General features: G+C 37.4%; 1 protein-coding gene across 7 annotated transcripts in view; it reads right to left on the bottom strand.

Moving 5' to 3' along the window:
- Positions 1 to 20,281, bottom strand: part of LOC135225870 (nidogen-like) — a 65,871-nt gene that overhangs the window by 21,001 nt on the left and 24,589 nt on the right. For 5 of the 7 annotated variants that reach the window (XM_064265420.1, XM_064265422.1, XM_064265419.1 and 2 more), the window contains 14 exons: positions 18,564 to 18,772; positions 17,834 to 18,063; positions 17,127 to 17,360; positions 16,238 to 16,314; positions 14,706 to 14,829; positions 13,849 to 13,991; positions 12,415 to 12,499; positions 9,064 to 9,139; positions 8,268 to 8,455; positions 7,060 to 7,185; positions 6,452 to 6,610; positions 5,362 to 5,756; positions 4,795 to 4,897; positions 135 to 293 (listed from right to left, as the gene is read on the bottom strand). In XM_064265420.1, coding sequence (XP_064121490.1) covers positions 135 to 293; positions 4,795 to 4,897; positions 5,362 to 5,756; positions 6,452 to 6,610; positions 7,060 to 7,185; positions 8,268 to 8,455; positions 9,064 to 9,139; positions 12,415 to 12,499; positions 13,849 to 13,991; positions 14,706 to 14,829; positions 16,238 to 16,314; positions 17,127 to 17,360; positions 17,834 to 18,063; positions 18,564 to 18,772 — 2,308 coding nt within the window. The remainder of the gene's footprint in view (positions 1 to 134; positions 294 to 4,794; positions 4,898 to 5,361; positions 5,757 to 6,451; positions 6,611 to 7,059; positions 7,186 to 8,267; positions 8,456 to 9,063; positions 9,140 to 12,414; positions 12,500 to 13,848; positions 13,992 to 14,705; positions 14,830 to 16,237; positions 16,315 to 17,126; positions 17,361 to 17,833; positions 18,064 to 18,563; positions 18,773 to 20,281) is intronic. The other 2 variants (XM_064265425.1, XM_064265426.1) reach the window with 2 other exon arrangements.

Raw genomic sequence — 20,281 nt, 5'->3', positions numbered from 1 at the left:
TCTGAGTGGGGCACAATAAATCAGAAAAGCAACGAATGACAAAAGAAACAATTCGCAAATAAAAATTTTTTAAAAATTCTTGTCGCCATGAACACAATGTAAGAAGCAATTGTAATATTCCGTATATGTTTTACCCCTGACTCTATGCCCTCCTCCTTTGATGCTGTAGTCATAACCAGGCGTGTGGTCCGCTCGGCATTCGTGGCGCAGGTTGTCATAGGCGTACCCCAGGGTACAGATACATTTCCCAGCGAAGCAGGATGGCAGAGGGCGTGCTTCTATTTCTCCTACTTCTTATTGGGTAGTGGTCCATCAATATGCAAGTAAACAAAACTAGAGCCATACAAGGAGCCCATTGCTCCAGAAATGTGTCCTTTTTTAGGTGGACTGGAGGACAGAAGAAGACTCGGGTGGGAAGCCGGATGGTGCCATAAGATAGTGTTAGGTAAGTGCAAGGATTCATGCAAGTTATACTGGGACCTTCAATTATGTTCATTCACAAATGTATTAGTTTGGATAACGTTCATTCATCAGCTCCATTCCTGGGACTATGAAACCTTTCCTAGACTCAAACTGTTAGATTGAGGGCTCAGTCATTCTCCCGTCATTTTCAGTGGCGCATCTTCTGGTCTCAGCCAGTGAAGCAGGTAATAACCAAAAGGAAAAGATAACAGACATGAGAGATAACCGCATAATTAGAGGCAGCTTTAATTAGAGACTTTCACAGAGTAGAGAAAAGCAACCCATGCACGAGGTGGCAAAAAAAAAAGCAGCTCACGTTTGCTGATCCAAGCAGACCCTAACGAGGCAAGTGCGCCCAATCATCAAGCATTTGCCGGAAACACAAGACTGGAAAAGCATTCTCAGTATTTGCCTTCACTTATCTTTCACGGAGGAACCCCAGAGATCTTTGTATAACGATGTTTGACAATAGTGTGGCCGTAGTGTTAGGAAGTAAATATCCATTTTGCTTCATCCTCTTAATGTGTAAGATTGTTGCTTCATGTTAAAATGAAAACTACAGTTTGGTATGTTATTATTGCTGTTCGTTCTTCTTATTTGATTTGTGCAGCATCCAGGATTTGTGATAACGACCACATTAACCGTACTCAGAGGCGTTTTTCACAACGATTGAGATTATTCACTAGGAGTAAATATTTCAATTTTTTTCGTACTAGAGGTATCTAGGGTCTGTGTTGAACTTCTAGTATATGTTGAGGTTAATAGTTATTGTTTTAATAGTATCTTTATTAACTAAGGTTGCCCTAGAGTAGGAGATGGTTAATGAATAGCCATACATAGAGGGAAATTTAGACTGGACACACACAAGATTAGACACTGGTAGTCGACAGAGTTCCCAAGCTATTGTTCCTTCGCTTTGCTTATCCTAGTCATGAACCAAAGAACCTTTGTCTTGAACTTACCTTCAATCGGAGAGAGAAAATGAAAAAGGAAATACTATTAACAATTGCTGACTCGTCTTTCTGTCCTTGTTTTCAAGGAAGGTGGTTCTCCAAGTTCTGAGAGCTTAAATGATTCAGGAGAGTAGGGCTAGTTCAAGAATTATATATATATTACAAATACATATATATATATGTATATATATATATATATATATATATATATATATATATATAACATATCGGTAATCAGCAGGGTCCATCAAACACAAAAAAAGTCCATGGTTTATTACAAAAACGTTTCGCACATAACTCAGTGCATCTTCAGTCTGTAAAATTAAAACATACTCATTAAAAATGTTATAAATAACATTAAAATGTAAATAGAAACATAAAAAAATTTAAAAAACTTAAGAATTAACTTTACTTTAAAAAACCATCACAAGAATGTGTCAAAAGTAAAGGAGAGACCCAGTGCCTAACAACCTGTTAGAGTGGAGAAGGAAGAACGAATGACCAAGACTGCAGACCTCCCCAATACGTCATTTATGCGTAAGATTAGATAATAGGAGGAGCAGCAGGTACGTATATATATATATATATATATATATATATATATATATATATATATATATATATATATATATATATATATATATAATATGTATGTATGTATATGTATATATATATACATATATATATAAATAAATATATATATATATATACATACATATATATATATATATATATATATATATATATATATATATATATATATATATAATATATAAAACGATTTTGCTTATAACCATTTCACACTAAAAACTGGATATGAGTTTCAAGAACAAATAGTTTTACGGGATGGTGATCTACATATGACCAGTGTTGATGTAGAATCTCTCTTTACAAATGTTCCTTTAAATGAAACTATTAAGATTATTTTAGATAAATTTTTTTCGAAGATCATATAACTTTTAATGGTTTTAACAGACAACTCTTCAAGACGCTTCTCGAGCTTGCTGTGCAAGACTCTACGTTTGTTTTTAACGGTCAACTTTTCTCGCAGATCGATGGATTTCCTATGGGTTCTCCTTTGGGACCTGTTTTTGCTAACATTTGTATGTCTTCTTTAGAGGAAACTTTTTTAACAAACTGCCCAGATGTGTGTAAGCCCACATACTATAGATGATATGTCGATGACACTTTCGTGTTATTCAAAGAGTCCTGGCAAAATAAGATGTTTCTTGATTATATCAACACACATCAAAATATGAAATTTACTATGGAAAATGAAAGTAACAACTCTCTGCCTTTCTTAGACATTAGAGTCAGTAGAGATAATGGAGAATGCACGTCGGTATGCAGGAAAAAATCGTACACAGGATTTGCCAAAGATTTTTATAGTACATGTTTTAAGAGTTTTAAATTGAACTCCATTTACAATATGGTTTACAGGGCTATCCGTTACTCTTCAAGCTGGTCACTTTTTCACAATGAAATAGTTTTTAGTAAGTTTCTTTTCACAGAACTCATAACCAGACAATTTGGTTTATAAGATTATTAACAGACTGCTTTCAAAATTTTTTTAAGCCAACCCCCTCTTACAACGTCGAAAAGAAGAAACTATTCGCTACCATCCCTTTTATCTCAGATAATAAGTTCTTGAGTGAAGTGAAACGCATTATCGAACTAGAGTTTGGCTGCCTTATTATGCATCTTATCCCTATCAATCCTCTTAAGACTTGCACATTTTTCAACCACAAAGACAAACTGCCGACCTTCATGAGATCCAACATTATTTATAAATTTAAGTGCCCAGGATGTCCCGGTATTTATGTTGGTTCTTGCCGAAGGTTGTTGCAGATGAGATATTGCAGTCACCTGGGATATAGTTTCAGAACGGGACAGAGAATTAGCAAACCTGAATTCTCTAATATTAGGAACCATGCGTCCATATGCAGGATTCAAGTTGATAAGAAACATTTTTCTATTATTGGTAGTACAAGCCACAGTAACTACCTCACCACCCTTGAGTCTTTATACATTAAACGGCTGGTTCCGTCTTTAAACTCCAACGTATCTGCTGCTCCTCTATATCTAGCATAACTAAAGTCTTGGGTAGGTCTGCGACTCTGCAGTCTTGGTCATTCGTTCTTCCTTCTCCACTCTAACAGGTTGTTAGGCACTGGGTCTCTCCTTTACTTTTGACACATTCTTGTGATGGTTTTTTAAAGTAAAGTTAATTCTTAAGTTTTTTCAATTTTTTATGTTTTTATTTACATTTCAATGTTATTTATAATATTTTTAATGAGTATGTTTTAATCTTACAGACTGAAGATGCACTGAGTTATGTGGGAAACGTTTTTGTAATAATCCATGGACTTTTTTGTGTTTGATGGACCCTGCTGATTACCGATATATATATATATATATATATATATATATATATATATATATATATATATATATATATAGATATATATATATATATATATCTATATAGATATATATATATATCTATATATATATATATAGATATATATATATATCTATCTATATATATATATATATATATATATATATATATATAGATATAGATATATATATATATATATATATATATATATATATATATATCTATATATATATATATATATATATCCATATATAATATATATATATATATATATATATATATATATCTATATATATATAATATATATATATAGTATTATATTTTATGCACATATATGTATTGTTCACACACGCACACACACACACACACACACACATATATATATATATATATATATATATATATATATATATATATATATATATATATATATATATAATACCTATATACCATATTTACTTTAGAAACTTCATACCTACCAATATTGTTATTGCTTTCTCTGTCACCTATTAGTGCATATAAATCAGAAAGCACAATCACCCTCTTTCTGCCTTTAAAACCATCAAAGCGCAGATTAGGACTTCCTGAAATCTATTTTTAACTCTTACTTGAACCCACATTCTCGGACTATATTTGCATAGCCCTGTCATTTTTTCTTATGCCATACACATAATATCTCTTTTCCACAACATTTTGCATTCCATGAAAGACTTTTGTTCAAAACTAGGAAGCAGTTGTGAGTTTGCAATAGGCGAAGCGAAGCAGTATAGGGCAGTAGCACAATTACATCTTTATAAAAAGAAAAATTAACTTTTCTAATATCAGACACTGCTAAACGGAAAATGGCTCAAATGCTATGATCAGTAATAAGAATAACTAAATATTATCACCGTTATGAAACGGCTTGGATGCTGTAAGATATTGTATAGGAGGAAGAGAATCAGAAAATCTTATTCAGGACTTGCTTATAAGTCTTACCAGATCTCTGGGAGCTGGAAGGCTCACAGCGATTGTGGATAATGTTGTACTGGAGTGTGCCTGGACACCAACAAGCTCCAAAGAGGCACTGGGGTTCTGACCACTGGAAGCAGAAGAAGATAGAGATTTAGATTCATAAAGTTGCTTTAAGAAATCTCGGTATGCGATGACATGCCATTTCAGCACTGTAGTTCAAAGTGGACCATTCATAGATTTCAGTGTTAGCTCCAGATTCAAATCATGGCAGCATATGTAGGTTTCAGTGGACAAAACAAATGTTCATTTCATGTGTGTGTTTGTGCATCACCAAAAACTAATAACTACAGCCATGTTCATCTTTTAAGACCTTCAACGTAATGTACACACTTCCTCCTGCACCAAGATACTAAAGATTGCCCTCTAAATATTAACCTGCAAAATGGTTCAAATCAAACACAGGAGTTAAAATATGAACATTGAAACAGTCACTGTAGAAGAATCCTGTTACATCATGTTAGTAAAGTTTACCATCGACAAGATAACCTACGGAAAGAACTTATCATATACGACTCATCTCACAACACTTACCCCACTATCTGAGCCTTGCCCTTCGCCAGGCTGTTGTTCCTCAGGCAAAGGATACTCTGGTATCTCTTCTGGCCTTTGGTAAGTATCATAAGTGTCATCGGGCTGCTGATAAGGTGGCCGGGGTCGACGGTGACCAGGTTGTTGGTAAGGATCCTGGGGATACGGCTCTTGAGGAGTTTCGTAGGGTAGCCTCGAATCATCTGGAGTGTGATGATAAGGGGGATAAGGGTCTTCGGGTTGATAAGGAGGCTGCAGAGGCGGTAGCGTCACCGAGGAGGACACGTCACAAGTGTAACCGTCTCCGGTGAATCCGGGGAGACACTCGCAGACGTACCCAGTGTTCTTCTTCGAGCAGACTCCGTATGGCGAGCAGTTCCTCGCAGTGCCACAACTCTCTGTGCCCGGGAGAGAGACTTTTAGATTGTTCTAATCTAATCTGAACAGACTCCGTATGGCGAGCAGTTCCTCGCAGTGCCACAACTCTCTGTGCCCGGGAGAGAGACATTTAGATTGTTCTAATCTGAACAGAACGTTTATGCTTTGCAATGAGGTGTATGGAACTACTCAGAGTGCTGTGATGTAAAGCCTCCTTTACAGAGGACTTGAGTTAGTTGGTAAAGGGGTTTCCATCACTTGTAGCACAGTTTAAAATCCTTCAGATTTTGTGACAACAGCAGAAGGCAAAGGTAATGTTGGCAACTGGAAACATTTCTAGCCAGATGATTATAGAAGAGATTCTAAACCTAAGACAGCAGTAACAGGATTGTTTACAATACAGTTGGTTATAAAACTACCTTTGAAATGGAAACATGAGCTTGGGTTGCAACAAAAAATCTGGAAGGCCCCAAAGACAGAATTGCCTGAAATTTGGTTTCGAGGAGAATAAAACTGTGTAGGGAAAACGGGCTTGTTCTTCAAAGGAAAGCTCTTGACATGAATCTGCTTTCCCACCAGTGGCAGCAAGTAATCGTCCATAAACTAATAGCTTCTACAGTAGCAGGCACAAAGGACTATACAGTATTTGTATAACAACAAATAACTTCTGCCGTTTACTTCCTAAGAACTCTAAGCTAATAATCCTATTACTAACCTCTTTGACCATCTGGCGTACAGGTTTCTCCATCTCCACTGTAGCCTGGGAAACAGGCACAGCGGAATCCACGTACAGCATCATCGTAGAGGCAGTCTGCGTACGGGCTGCAGATATTGTTATCTATGCAGTCTCTCTGTTCATCCACGGAAGGTCCTCCTGTGAGGTGATATTCAGTATCTTTTTTACATTGCCTGACGTCCATTGCAAGTAAATCTGAGTTATATTTGAAGTAGCAGTTTAATGACAATCCATCTACTGCCAACAGATTTCCTTTTGCCTGTTCTAAATAATCAGGGATTCTTCTGATCTATTCACCTTGGCCCCTGTTTCATTATACTGGAAAATCTACAGTTTAGTAAGAATCTAGAATCAGAACACAATTGTATATATATGTATACATATATGAAAATAGAAAATTAAAAGATATCATCACAAGATCTCAATAATGTTCCAGTCCCTAGCAATGTGCTGAAAAATTTAACTTGGGATGTATAAAACTATCATCAAGGTGAAATAATAAGTCCCCGAATCACTTTAATGACAGACTGCAAAACATTATCCAAGTAAGATCCTATATCCAATATGAAATGGCGTAGGATTCTCACCTTGGTCCTTGGAGCAGAAGAAACCGTCTCCGGTGAAGCCAGGGCGACAGGTACACCGCGGTACTGTTCCCCTAAGGTCGCAAACAGCATTTGGATCGCAAGGAACTCCTTCACAGCTCGCTTCTCCTGCAGAGGGAGATGAAAAGGAAAAAAGGAAATTCATGTGTTTGTGTTAATAGGACATGTAATATCATTCAAACACAAATATTTGCAGATAGTACTAAGGTGAAATGTCACTTCATAGTGACTCTCGATGCAAATAAGACATTTTGAGAGTATGATAGTACTATTATTATCATTATACAGAAGATGAACCCTGTCCATATAGAACAAGCCCACCAAAGGGGTCATTGACATGAAATTCAAGCTTCCAGAGAATAATATGACATCCATTCGGAATTAGTAACGGAAGGGAAAAGAAAATTATTAATAAATAATACTAGATAATAGTCATTGTTATTGTAGCTTGGGTCTGGTAGGCTCATTTTATTCTGAGGAAAGGTTTAAGTTATCATTTATATGCTGCAGAAATTCAAGCATTTGAATATTACTATATAGAAAGAAAAATTTTGAAATTGACTAGAAATCACAGATGATCGTCAATTTTATTTGTTTTTTTTGGAGATGACAGATAGGAATGTTTCGGTAGACTTACTTGTAATGTCCTTTTAGACCTAACTGTAATGTCTCATTAGACCTACCTGTTATGTCTCATTAGACTAACATGTAATGCTTCATTAGAACTGCCTGTAATATCTCATCGGACCTACCTGTAATGTCTTATTAGACCTCCCTGCAATGCCTCAATAGAACTAATTGTAATTTTTTATTAGACTAACGTGAAATGTCTTATAAGACCTATCTGTAATTTCTCATTAGACCTATCTATAGTGTCTCTTTAGACCTAACTGTAATGCCTCATTAGACCTGCCTGTAATGTCTCATTAGACTAATGTGTAATGTCTTATTAGACCTACCTGCAATGTCTCTTTAGACCTGCCTGTAATGTCTCATTAGACTTACCTGTACTGTCTTATTAGACCTCCCTGCAATGCCTCAATAGACATACCTGTAATGTCTCATTAGTCTAACGTGTAATGTCTTATTAGACTTATCTGTAATGTCTCATTTAGACCTAACTGTAATGTCTCATTAGACTTACTTGCAATCCCTCTTTAGACCTATTTACGCTTCCTCATTAGACTTACTTGTACAGGTGAACCCATCCCCAGTGAATCCATGTCTGCAGGTGCAGGCAAAGCTCCCAGGAGAATTGACGCAAATGGCATCCAGGTGACAATTGTCTCGACCGGTGTCACACTCATTGATGTCCAGACAAATTGCTTCGTTCAACGTCGCATCATACACTTCCTCATAGCCACGTTCACACACGCATCTGGGGATCCAAGATCGTTAACATTGTGTTAATACTGCTTAAGAATATGAACGAACTATACTCGTTTTTATTTCATCTGTCCACCCGCCTACGGTGTTTGCTTATGGTAACACTGCGTCCCGGGCTTTAGATAGTTACATTCAGCTTACATTCAATAATAATAACAATATCCTATTTCGAATATTAACGGTGTAATTCGCAAACAGTAAATTATTAAAACACTTTTCAGTTGCAAATGTACCCAGATATCCTTTTATTTACCTAAAACTTACAAATAGCGTAACCATCTAAAGCCAGGGACGCAGTGTTACCATACGCAAACACCGTAGGCGGGCGGACAGATGGAAAAAAACAGAGTATAGAAATATATACATATTAGTTTTAAGATAAGTTTATTTCTTAGAATTATGAGACTTGAGTCTAGCAGTATGTAGTCTTTTAATGCTCTCAAGTATTAGACAATCTTGGAGCATGAGACTATTGATCAACTGCAGTATGTAGTCATCTACAAAAGCTGATACAACATACTAAGATACCGTGAAGCCTGGTGTTAGAAATATGTTGACAATCCATTTACAAATTACATTTCATATAGAGAAATATAGTACCTGAAAGTGTCGCCATCAACAACACACTGGCTGTTCTGGCCGCATTCCTGTCGACCTTCTACACATGGGTCAGTCTCTGGAAAGTCAGGAATAAATTAGAAAAATAAAAATAAAAATTATTATTATTATTATTATTATTATTACTATTATTATTATTATTATTATTATTTTTTTTTTTTTTTTTTTTTTTTTTTTTTTTTTTTTTGCTCTATCACAGTCCTCCAATTCGACTGGGTGGTATTTATAGTGTGGGGTTCCGGGTTGCATCCTGCCTCCTTAGGAGTCCATCACTCTTCTTACTATGTGTGCCGTTTCTAGGATCACACTCTTCTGCATGAGTCCTGGAGCTACTTCAGCCTCTAGTTTTTCTAGATTCCTTTTCAGGGATCTTGGGATCGTGCCTAGTGCTCCTATGATTATGGGTACGATTTCCACTGGCATATCCCATATCCTTCTTATTTCTATTTTCAGATCTTGATACTTATCCAATTTTTCCCTCTCTTTCTCTTCAACTCTGGTGTCCCATGGTATTGCGACATCAATGAGTGATACTTTCTTCTTGACCTTGTCAATCAACGTCACGTCTGGTCTGTTTGCACGTATCACCCTATCCGTTCTGATACCATAGTCCCAGAGGATCTTTGCCTGATCGTTTTCTATCACTCCTTCAGGTTGGTGCTCGTACCACTATTACTGCAAGGTAGCTGATGTTTCTTGCACAGGCTCCAGTGGAGGGCTTTTGCTACTGAATCATGCCTCTTTTTGTACTGGTTCTGTGCAAGTGCCGGGCATTCACTTGCTATGTGGTTTATGGTTTCACTTTTCGTATTGCACTTCCTACATATGGGAGAGAGTTGTTTATTCCGTCTATCGTACTTTGAACATATCTGGTTCTTAGGGCCTGATCTTGTGCCGCTGTTATCATTCCTTCAGTTTCCTTCTTTAGCTCTCCCCTCTGTAGCCATTGCCATGTGTCATCGCTGGCTAGTTCTTTAGTCTGTCTCATGTATTGTCCGTGCATTGGTTTGTTGTGCCAGTCCTCTGTTCTTTCTGTCTTTCTCCTGTCTCTGTATATTTGGGTCTTCGTCTGCTTTTATTAGTCCTTCTTCCATGCACTCTTTAGCCACTCGTCTTCACTGGTTTTCAGATATTGCCCCAGTGCTCTGTTTTCGATGTTGACGCAGTCCTCTATACTTAGTAGTCCTCTCCCTCCTTCCTTTCGTGTTATGTATAGTCTGTCCGTATTTGCTCTTGGGTGTAGTGCTTTGTGTATTGTCATATGTTTCCTGGTTTTCTGATCTATGCTGCGGAGTTCTGCCTTCGTCCATTCCACTATTCCTGCGCTGTATCTGATTACTGGCACTGCCCATGTGTTTATGGCTTTTATCATATTTCCGGCGTTGAGTTTTGACTTGAGTATCGCCATGAGTCTCTGCATATATTCTTTCCTGATCGTGTCCTTCATCTCTTGGTGTTTTATATCTCCTCCTTCCATTATTCCCAGGTATTTGTATCCTGTCTCATCTATGTGTTTGATGTTGCTCCCATCTGGTAGCTTTATCCCTTCAGTTCTCGTTACTTTGCCTTTTTGTATGTTGACTAAGGCGCATTTTTCTATTCCAAACTCCATCCTGATGTCCCCAGATACAATCCTTACAGTCTGGATTAGGGTATCTATTTCCTTGATGCTCTTACCATACAGCTTGATGTCGTCCATGAACATCAGATGGTTGATTCTGTTGCCACTTTTCTTGAGTTGGTACCCGGCATCCATCTTCTGTAGTACTTTTGTCATGGGAATCATGGCTACTACGAAGAGTAGTGGGGACAGTGAGTCGCCCTGGAAGATCCCTCTCCTGATATTAACCTCTGCTAGTCTTATTCCAGAGCTTGTAAGTATTGTATTCCAGTTGCGCATTGTATTTTTGAGGAAGCTGATGGTATTTTCCTCTGCCCCATATATTTTCAGGTATTCTATTAGCCATGTGTGTGGTATCATGTCGAAGGCTTTCTTATAGTCTATCCATGCCATGCTTAGGTTGGTTTTCCTTCTCCTACTGTTCTTCATTACCATTTTGTCTATCAGGAGCTGGTCTTTTGTGCCCCTACACTTCCTTCTGCAGCCTTTCTGTTGGTGGGGGATGGTGTTTGTCTCCTCTAGGTAGTTGTATAGCCTTTCACTGATGATACCTGTTAGTAACTTCCACATTATTGGTAGGCAGGTGATAGGCCTGTAGTTACTGGCTATATTTCCCTTACTCTTGTCTTTTTGTACTAAGGATGTTCTTCCTGTGGTCATCCATTTGGGTGCTTGGTGATTTGAGATACAATGCTGGAGTTGTTCTGCTATTCGTGGGTGTAGGGCCTTGAAGTTTTTGAGCCAGTATCCATGGACTTCATCGGGACCTGGGGCTTTCCAGTTTGGCATTTTCTTTAGTTGGTGTCTGACTGTGTCTGTCGTGATGTCTGTGAATCTTTGTTTATTCTCTCTGTTTCTTCTTCCTTGACTTCCTGGAGCCATGTTGCATGTTTGTTGTGTGATACCGGATTGCTCCATATGTTTTCCCAGAGTCTCTTACTTGGTTCGGCTTCGGGAATTTTCTGGGTGGTTGTCTTCCCCTCTTAGTTGGCTGTAGTGTCTTTTCTGGTTGGTTCCGAATAGTTTGTTCTGTTGGTATCCCTTATTCCTGTTCATGTACCGTTGGATCTTATGTGCTTTGGCCTTAAGCCTCTGTTTTACATTTTCTATTGTGTTGTTTAATCCCCTTTCTTGTACTTTGTATTTCTCGTTGAGTTCCTCCCTTGTTTTCTTGCTTCTTAGCCTTTTTTCTGCCATCTCTTTCAGTTTATTATTATTATTATTATTATTATTATTATTATTATTATTATTATTATTATTTTATTATTATGATTATTATTATTATTATTCAGAATTAATTCAGGGAAGACGAACCATATTCATATGGAACAACCCCACCACAAGGGCCACTGACTTGAAATTCAAGCTTCCAAAGAGTAACATGGTGACCGTTCGAAAAAAGTGACAGAAGGTAATGGGAAATAAGAGAAAGAGGAGATCAGTTAGTAGGAAAAGAGATTGCACTATATCCTCAGTAGGGAGGCTGTTCCACAGTCCAACGGTGTGAGGAATAAAGGACAAGAAATGAGTGGAAAAGGGATGTAAACCGATGAAGTATTAGTGTAAGTACAAACAGGGGACTTTAGAGATAAACATAAAGTGACTTGGAAGACAGTGAATGCAGATGTGAAAGGTGAGAGATTAAAATATCAATCCTAGACTAAAAACGTTCACAACTAGGCCTATTGAAAATCAAATTCATTTAGACCTACCTTCGAGTGGGGCAACCTTGGCAGAAAGAGCATAACGGACGATCTGCTCTGGAGCGTCGTACTGAATGAAGATATTCTCGGCAACCTGAAAATATGGAGATTTTCACTGATAGGCTTAGGATAAAACATCACAGCAGGCCAAACAGGCCACCTACATTCAACGCTTGCCACCCTCCGAAAAATTACATTATAACGCGTCCTGACACCGGAGATGGGCATCAGTCGCGACTTGTTGTTGGTGAGAAACGGAGCTAAAGACCTCTACTCTCCTTTCGAAGTAAGTATTTTCTCCAAAGTTAGAAATTAAGGCCAAATTTTAAGATTTAAACAGAGGGTAGTGAAAAGGGTGGCTACGGCAGTGGAAATCTCACCAAAACGCTTTAGAAATTTTTACTTACAACTAAAAATGTTTCGAAGATTGACGCCATCTTGATGTTTACGGAGTCGCTTGTGTCAACAAACTTCCCATTTCCTGTGCTAAATCTGCACACCACTTGTACCCATAGACGCTGGGGCACTTTCATCGCAACAATCGTAAACCAACCTCTTACCAGCACTTATTCAAGGGGACTACGGCATTCTTTGCGGCGTTTTGCGCTCTTCAATTGTTTATCAGTGTTGTCAATTGGTATAGTAGGTATCTTTACTTAAGAGATTTTGTTTTTAAATCAAGTACTCGCGAGTTTTTCCTATTTATCTGTGAACATTTTATTTCATTACTGGCTTTAAAAGTCTACTGGAACTTATTTTATTTATTTGAGCTAATCAGTTATGTATAGGTCTAACCACTAAAACATAGAGACTATATTTTACACTTTAATTATAGTTCTGCTTCTTTTATTTGCCTTTTTTTATTTTCCTCAATAAAGGAAAAGTACTTTAACCTGAAAATGATGCCTTATGTCGAAAAAAATTAAAATATATTTATTTGTATGATTTATTTGATTATTCTCAAGCAAAGTGTGCTTTTCGTTAATGGAATTAAATTTTACCGAGGAAAATATGGGTATGGTTAGTGAGCGAAAATATAACATAGTTTACCAACAATAGCTATTTTCTTTGATCTAGAATTAAAGCTTCGTCAATATAGAAAACGTTTATTGAATAAGGGTAGGCTATTACAATATTTCATTTATTTATTTAATCACATGTATTTATTATTATTATTATTATTATTATTATTATTATGTATTATTAGTATTATTATTATTCTTATTATTATTATTATTATTATTATATTATTATTATTGTATTATTATTATTATTATTAATTATTATTCAGAATACGAGCGCTATTCATGTGGAACAAACCAAAATTGACTCTAAATTCGATGGTGTTCATTCGACATCAATAACAAGACTTAAAATAATCTTATTAATAAATTATTGAATAGAATTAAAATAATTCCAGAAACACCTGATATACAAAATTACCTTGAGTCTGACAGTGTTCAGATCGTTGGATTTGGGTCTCCAGCGACACTCGTCGAAGTCGATGGTAGTTTCGACTGTGAAGGGCGTGTCGATTGTTTGTCCCTGGAGGCGAAAAACTCGACTTGACCTGGCCCTGATCTGACCTGGAACAACCGAGAGGGAGAGGTTATTGGAGAAATTAGTTGGGAAATAGAGAGCTCACAGCCTACCAGAGCCAGACTTGAGTTTAAGAGGTAGAGGTAGTTAGTTCCAGACCAGACAGCATGCCAGTAAGCCAGACTGAGGCTAAAGTGTTGTTGTTGTCATTATTATTATTATTATTATTATTATTATTATTATTATTTTATTACTTATATTATTATTATTATTATTATTATTATTATTATTATTCAGTAGATGAACCCTATTCACATGGAACAAGCCCACTAAAGGCGCCATTGACTTGAAATTCAAGCTTCCAAAGAATATGATGTTCATTACGCAGAAGTTAGAGAAGATAAAGGGAAATGCAGAAAGAAGATATCCCACTTATTAAAAAGAAAAAATTAATTAATAGATAGATGAAAATATATTAAAATGCAAAGAGAATAGTATTATTTGAGTAGTAACGCACTACATCTTGGCTTGAACTTCTGAAGCTCCAATCACACGACATCCTCTGGGAGGCTGTTCCACAGTCCAGCGGTGTGAGGAGGAATAAAGGACCTCTGGAACTTTGTTGGAGAAGTTCGACGAGTGAGGCACATTTACCGCACACTGGCGCTGTTGCTGTTCAGCGAATCTGGTTGCTCTCGGAAGGGAAAGAGGGACCAGGGATCAATTATTTCCAGATGTTCTCTCAAACATTTCAACTTTACCTGGTTTAACTCTAGTGTACTCTTCATTGAAAGCGTCCATTTCTATTTTGGAACCCAGTGGGACGGTTGGAACGGAACCAGTGATTTCGGTGTTCACTTGCACGCTGTTGAACACGTCTAGTCCCTGTGGGGGAGATGTGGAGGAGGATGAGAGATAATGTGATAATGATAATTCATAATTATTCATAAATGATTCATTTACACGTCCACTTTACTAGTCTGATGAAAGAACAGCCATCTCACAATATTTTGTATCGCCTCTGAATGACATGATATATGATGAATATGATTTATGAAAATTGGGTTTTGAAGCCAAATACTATGACATTTCCAGCCATTTAGTACTGAAGACAATGATTATTATTATTATTATTATTATTATTATTATTATTATTGTTGTATGCTGGAAGTAAACCCTCTTTTAAACATGATTTATTGAAAGTAATTGGTGCCGTAGCTCCATTTGTTTTATATAGGTTTTTCTCTATTGTTTTCTCTAAGAGAAAAAAATATGAAGAAAATAGATAAGAACCTATATAAAATCAATACAGCTGAGGCAGCAATTACTTGCAATAAAACATATTATTATTATTATTATTATTAATTATTATTATTATTATTATTATTATTATCTATTATTATTATTATTATTAATTTATTATTATTATTATTTAGATTATTATTATATTATTATTATTATTCAGAAGAGGAGGTGGAGTTGTTGCACAGCAAGATGGAAGAAAGGTAGAGTAAAAGGCTAAAAAGCAAAATGGGCAAAATTACAAAAACGTCAAGCATTAAGACACTTTCTACCTTAAGACAGTGAAATGAGTAAGTTGCAGTGGTTGGACAAAAAGACCGGAGAACAGAAACGAATTATATGCACATCCTGCAGTATTCTAAGGCTATACTTTTTTCTTTTTTCTAAATTACGAAAGAGATGGCAAGTCAAATGACCATTTACAGAAGGAGTGAGATGTGGCTCATCTTAGTCTTTTGTTTATTGTATTAAATTGATATGTGGAATGACAAGAAAAGATAGGATCAGAAATTTATTTATCAGGGGAACAATTAAAAAAAGGGAATTAGGGAATTATCGAAGAGGGCCCAGGAAAGAAGAGAGAGCAAGAACATGTGTGCAAAAAAGGGTTCTGAAGAGTATGAAGGTGGAGAAAGGAGAAGAAGAAGAAGAGGATAGCTAGAAAGTTCAGATGGAAGGATGAAAACAAATGCCATGTTTGAGAAAAAAGGTTCATTAAGAAATCAGGATGCATTGGACATAGGAAGGTGGAGAAAGAGGGCCGGTAGGAAACAGACACCCCATAAAGAAATGGACAAAGATGAAACCGAAGAAGAAGAAGACCTGAATGTTTCAATGCAAATTTGGCTTAAACTGAAATGATTAGAAACTATATACTACCCTTCCAAAAGGCACGAGTTTTGATTTGGATCATTTAAGTTTCCTGTGTAAATCTCAAATCATCCTGAGTTGTTATGTATTAACTTTAGCTTAATATCACGCCTAAACTAACCTTGAATCTCTGGTGTACGAATAAGTGATGGCCCGTCTGAGGAAAGTCGACTTCCGCAGTGCGAGTGAACATGGCTCCTGAAATTGGGAGAAGGTCTTCAGCATCTTTTAAATAAATCCTGCAATTGTGAGAAGATCTTGAGCCACTTTTCAGCAACTGGTGATGGAATTCACAGGGTGGGGAGGGGGGGAAAGAGATTACCTGCCACGTGATAATCAAGCCACTTTTAAAAAACTGGTGATGGAATTCACAAGGGCTGGGGATTACCTGCCAAGTGATAATCTTGAGCATCCTATAAACTACTTGTGATGGAATCCACAAGGGGAGGATCATCTACCACGTGATAGTCAAGTAGTATTCCATTCAAGTAAGTTGCCAATTCTTGAAGGCATTGTTCTCTTACAGCTCTAAATCTACAGTGAGAAGACGCATGCCTTAATATGTTTTTGTAACTGTATAAAAGAGCTATTACCATTCTCTCTCTCTCTCTCTCTCTCTCTCTCTCTCTCTCTCTCTCTCTCTCTCTCTCTCTCTCTCTCTCTCTCTCTCTCTCTCCAGTTTTGTAAGCTTACTCTTCTGCCAGTTTTGCCTGTGGTATTTATCATGCATTAAGAGTAAAAAGCCATTTAGAATAACAATTTAAGTTCGATTATTCCGCGATTTCTCGATAATTTATATAGATATTTTACTGTCACGTTATCTTTATAAAATGTAGATTTAGCCTCAATAAAATCCCATAAAATCTTAAAACGATGAAAGTCATCAAAATAAGTTAGCGTCAAATTCAGTAAGCCGCACAGACTAGATCTGGGGAATTTCACAAGCCACCGAAAAGCTAGACCCATGACACCAATGTTACTGACTTCCAGAACCCCAATATCTTCCTTACCCGTCAGGGCAAATCCGTTTGGGACGTCGCCGACGGCTTTGGCGAACAGCCAGGCGATTCCGGTGCCGAAGACCGTGATGCTCTGGATGTCGTACCCGATTTGGGACGGCATACGGGAGATGGCGGTGTAAGTCCTCCCTTCTACGGTCAGCACGTAGGAATGGAGGTCAGCGTCCTTCAGCTCCATGCCGTTCACAGTTCCGCTGACTTTGCCTGTGACTCTCAGAGGCTCCTCTGCAGAAACAGAAATCTGGGTGTAAATGTTTGGTAGGAGTTACATAAGTTTGATGTTTCCTTCAGTACATCAAAATTATTTACATTCAAGTTCAGTTGCACGCATAACTTGACACCTTTATCCAGTAATCATGAAGATGATAACAATGTCTGGAAATCTATGTGTGTGTGTGTGTGTGACCTATTCACTACCAAGGTACAGTGTTTATATTATCTTTACCAAAAAAATAACATACTTTGCATTTTCATTTGTCTTCTTTTCTTGGTTTCTGTTCAGAAAAGCAAGGACTAGTTTTGTGTATGAAGAACTTATTTTGATAACAAAAACAGTAATAATTGGCTTCTTTATCTTCCAAGGTATAAAAATAACTTTTGACCCATTTACTTCCTGTCAGAAACCATCTCCTGGTTCTTTGTCTAACTTTCTACCCGTTTGCCCTCCTACCCATTTCGTAACCTGGTTATTCTCTTACCTTTCTTTAGGCAGTTGATGCCATTGCCGAAGTAACCATCCTGGCAAGAACAGCAGAAACCACGATCGTAGTCTTTGCAGATCGCGTTGGAATGGCAGACTGACCCTGAAGAAGCGCAGCTTTCTTCCGCCTTATCCTCACTGACCAGGTCGGGTTCCTGTACGTTTTCATCTAGAGCGATCTGGCCTATGCGGTAGACCCACAGTCCTGGAACGCCAGTGTTGCTCCATCTGTTGGTGTCAAGATTTTTATAAAGTTTTACCAGTGCAAGATTACTTGCTAGGGTATGTTACGTTTTTTAGAGTTCCTAAGAACTCTTCTAGTACTATCCTTTTTCAATTTCAGTATTGTGTAACATTTCCTCTGTACTGAAACAAAAACCTCATGGTGAGACATCGTTTCTTTACTATAGATGAAGAAAAACAAAGATCTGAAAGTGGAACTTCGGCAAAACGGTACAGCTGCGCTGAGAAGCAGCGGTTGGAAAGGTTGGACTGGCAGCAAGATTGAAGACAGGAATGGGGGTAAGGAAAAAGGTTTAAAAGTGGGTGCAGCTAGCGGCTGAAGGGATGCTTCAAACACCCTTTAGTAATACCACCAGTGCACCTACCCCTCTTCAGATGCTGGAAGTTTACTGACCATTTAAGATCAGATGGAAATCCTTCCTGAAGAATGGACCATTTGCTTTTGACTAAAATGAGCATACCCATGGCAGTCAATTATTACTCACTTGTCTAGACTTCTAACTTGGTCTGTACCAGATCCCTTCAGGGTGAGGTGTCGTCCATCCCCTGATATGAGACCTGCCTGGCCTCTCGCGTCTGCCATGTTGGGGTCCTTGCCATCACTCTGCAGCCACTGGATACCGCCGTCAGCATATTTGAATATGGCGTAGGATTCCTTGCCATCTGTGGCAAGAATCAGCTGGTATGTGTTTAGCTGTTGTGGGCAGAAGAAACTCAGAATTAGCCAGCCATAATGGAAGGTCATGTACCACATGTGAAAGTGGTTACAGTTACAATAGAAGAAAAGTAATGTTTTTTAGGTCACAAACTATGTGTGGCACTGACTGGCTATGTTAATCACTTCAGCATGTAAAGAATTTTACAGATGAACTCTCATGAAGCAATTTTTGGATAAGACATTTGGGCTGAAGCTTAAGGTTGACAGTTATGTATCAGCGTTGGCATTCAACAAGAAACTTTAAGAACAGTTTTACCTTCTTTGCGCAAATTTTATTTTCCAGAGTAAAATGGTTAAATTTCATTAAAAACATTCCTATTTTGGTTTACAATAAATGTATCAGTGAAAGAAAGTTACAAATAATGACGTCTCTACGCAATATGACAAGGAATCAGTAAGACAACCATCATGAAATTGTAATGTCTAATGCGATTTATACGTTTAATAATGTCTTACCTTTCCAGACTTTTATTTGTGCCTTGAAACTTGTAAACACGAACCTTTTCTTGACACCTAAACTTTGTCTAATAGGTTTCAGTCTTCTAATCTTCGGGAAACAAGAGGTTAATTATACTTCCCCAACAGTTTAGATTCCTACATTCACTTAAGGTACTTTTATCAAGAGTACTGACGCATGAATCTATAACATTGTGATAGTTAAGCATAACTGAAAGACTATTCAAATAAGAAAAAAAAATCTCCCACAAACTTAGACTCCCAAGCAAATGGACAATTATAGACTCTAACCCAAAATGAGGCCGCCGATATCAGGAAATATCTCGCATAAACACTTGTCCTCAGTACCTCTCAGGCGGCTCTCTTATCTCAAAGACTATCGGCTTTGCTGTTGTTTCGAAGACGAAATGAGGCCAGCTGAAATCAGCGCTATAGAGTTTCGGTCGGTCCGTTGTCCGCCGCTTTCTGAATCATAGATAATTGTGGTAAGCCGGCAAACACGGATATGTCATATGTTAATGAAATTAGGCCCCCATTGTCCAAAAAGAGCGACGGTTGCCTGGTGCACTTATGTGACCGGTGAATAGATGAACTGCAGTTGACAATCGTGAGTGTCAACCAAAAACAATTTTTTTTTAGCATTTATTTCCACTTTCATGGGTAAGAAGCTGAGGATCAGAGGTGACTGGAGGTTCAGGAAGGAACAAACATTTCGACCAAGCGCCTAGATCAAATTTAATGGGAACGAATGATAAATAAGGAATGGATCACAAGTGCTGCAGAGGAAGCAGTTTTTCGTTGTTTTAGTTCAATAGCAATGTCATTGTTGTCAATGTACTCATCGTTTGAAGTTCTGTTGCTGATAACATTATTTGTCTTCTTACGAAGCTATCTTGTCAAAATAATACTGAGAAGGACTACTAGAAGACATAACTTTAGATGACACTGATTGACATGATTATCATAATGAATTCATTGACATTTAAAGGAGGATTTGCAAAGGACCGGTGACGCCTCGAAACGTTGTTA

Source organism: Macrobrachium nipponense, chromosome 13 (genome assembly GCF_015104395.2).
Source record: "Macrobrachium nipponense isolate FS-2020 chromosome 13, ASM1510439v2, whole genome shotgun sequence".
Classification (NCBI taxonomy): domain Eukaryota; kingdom Metazoa; phylum Arthropoda; class Malacostraca; order Decapoda; family Palaemonidae; genus Macrobrachium; species Macrobrachium nipponense.
The sequence above is the reverse complement of the archived record's forward strand: the minus strand, read 5'-3'. Positions and strand labels throughout refer to the sequence as shown.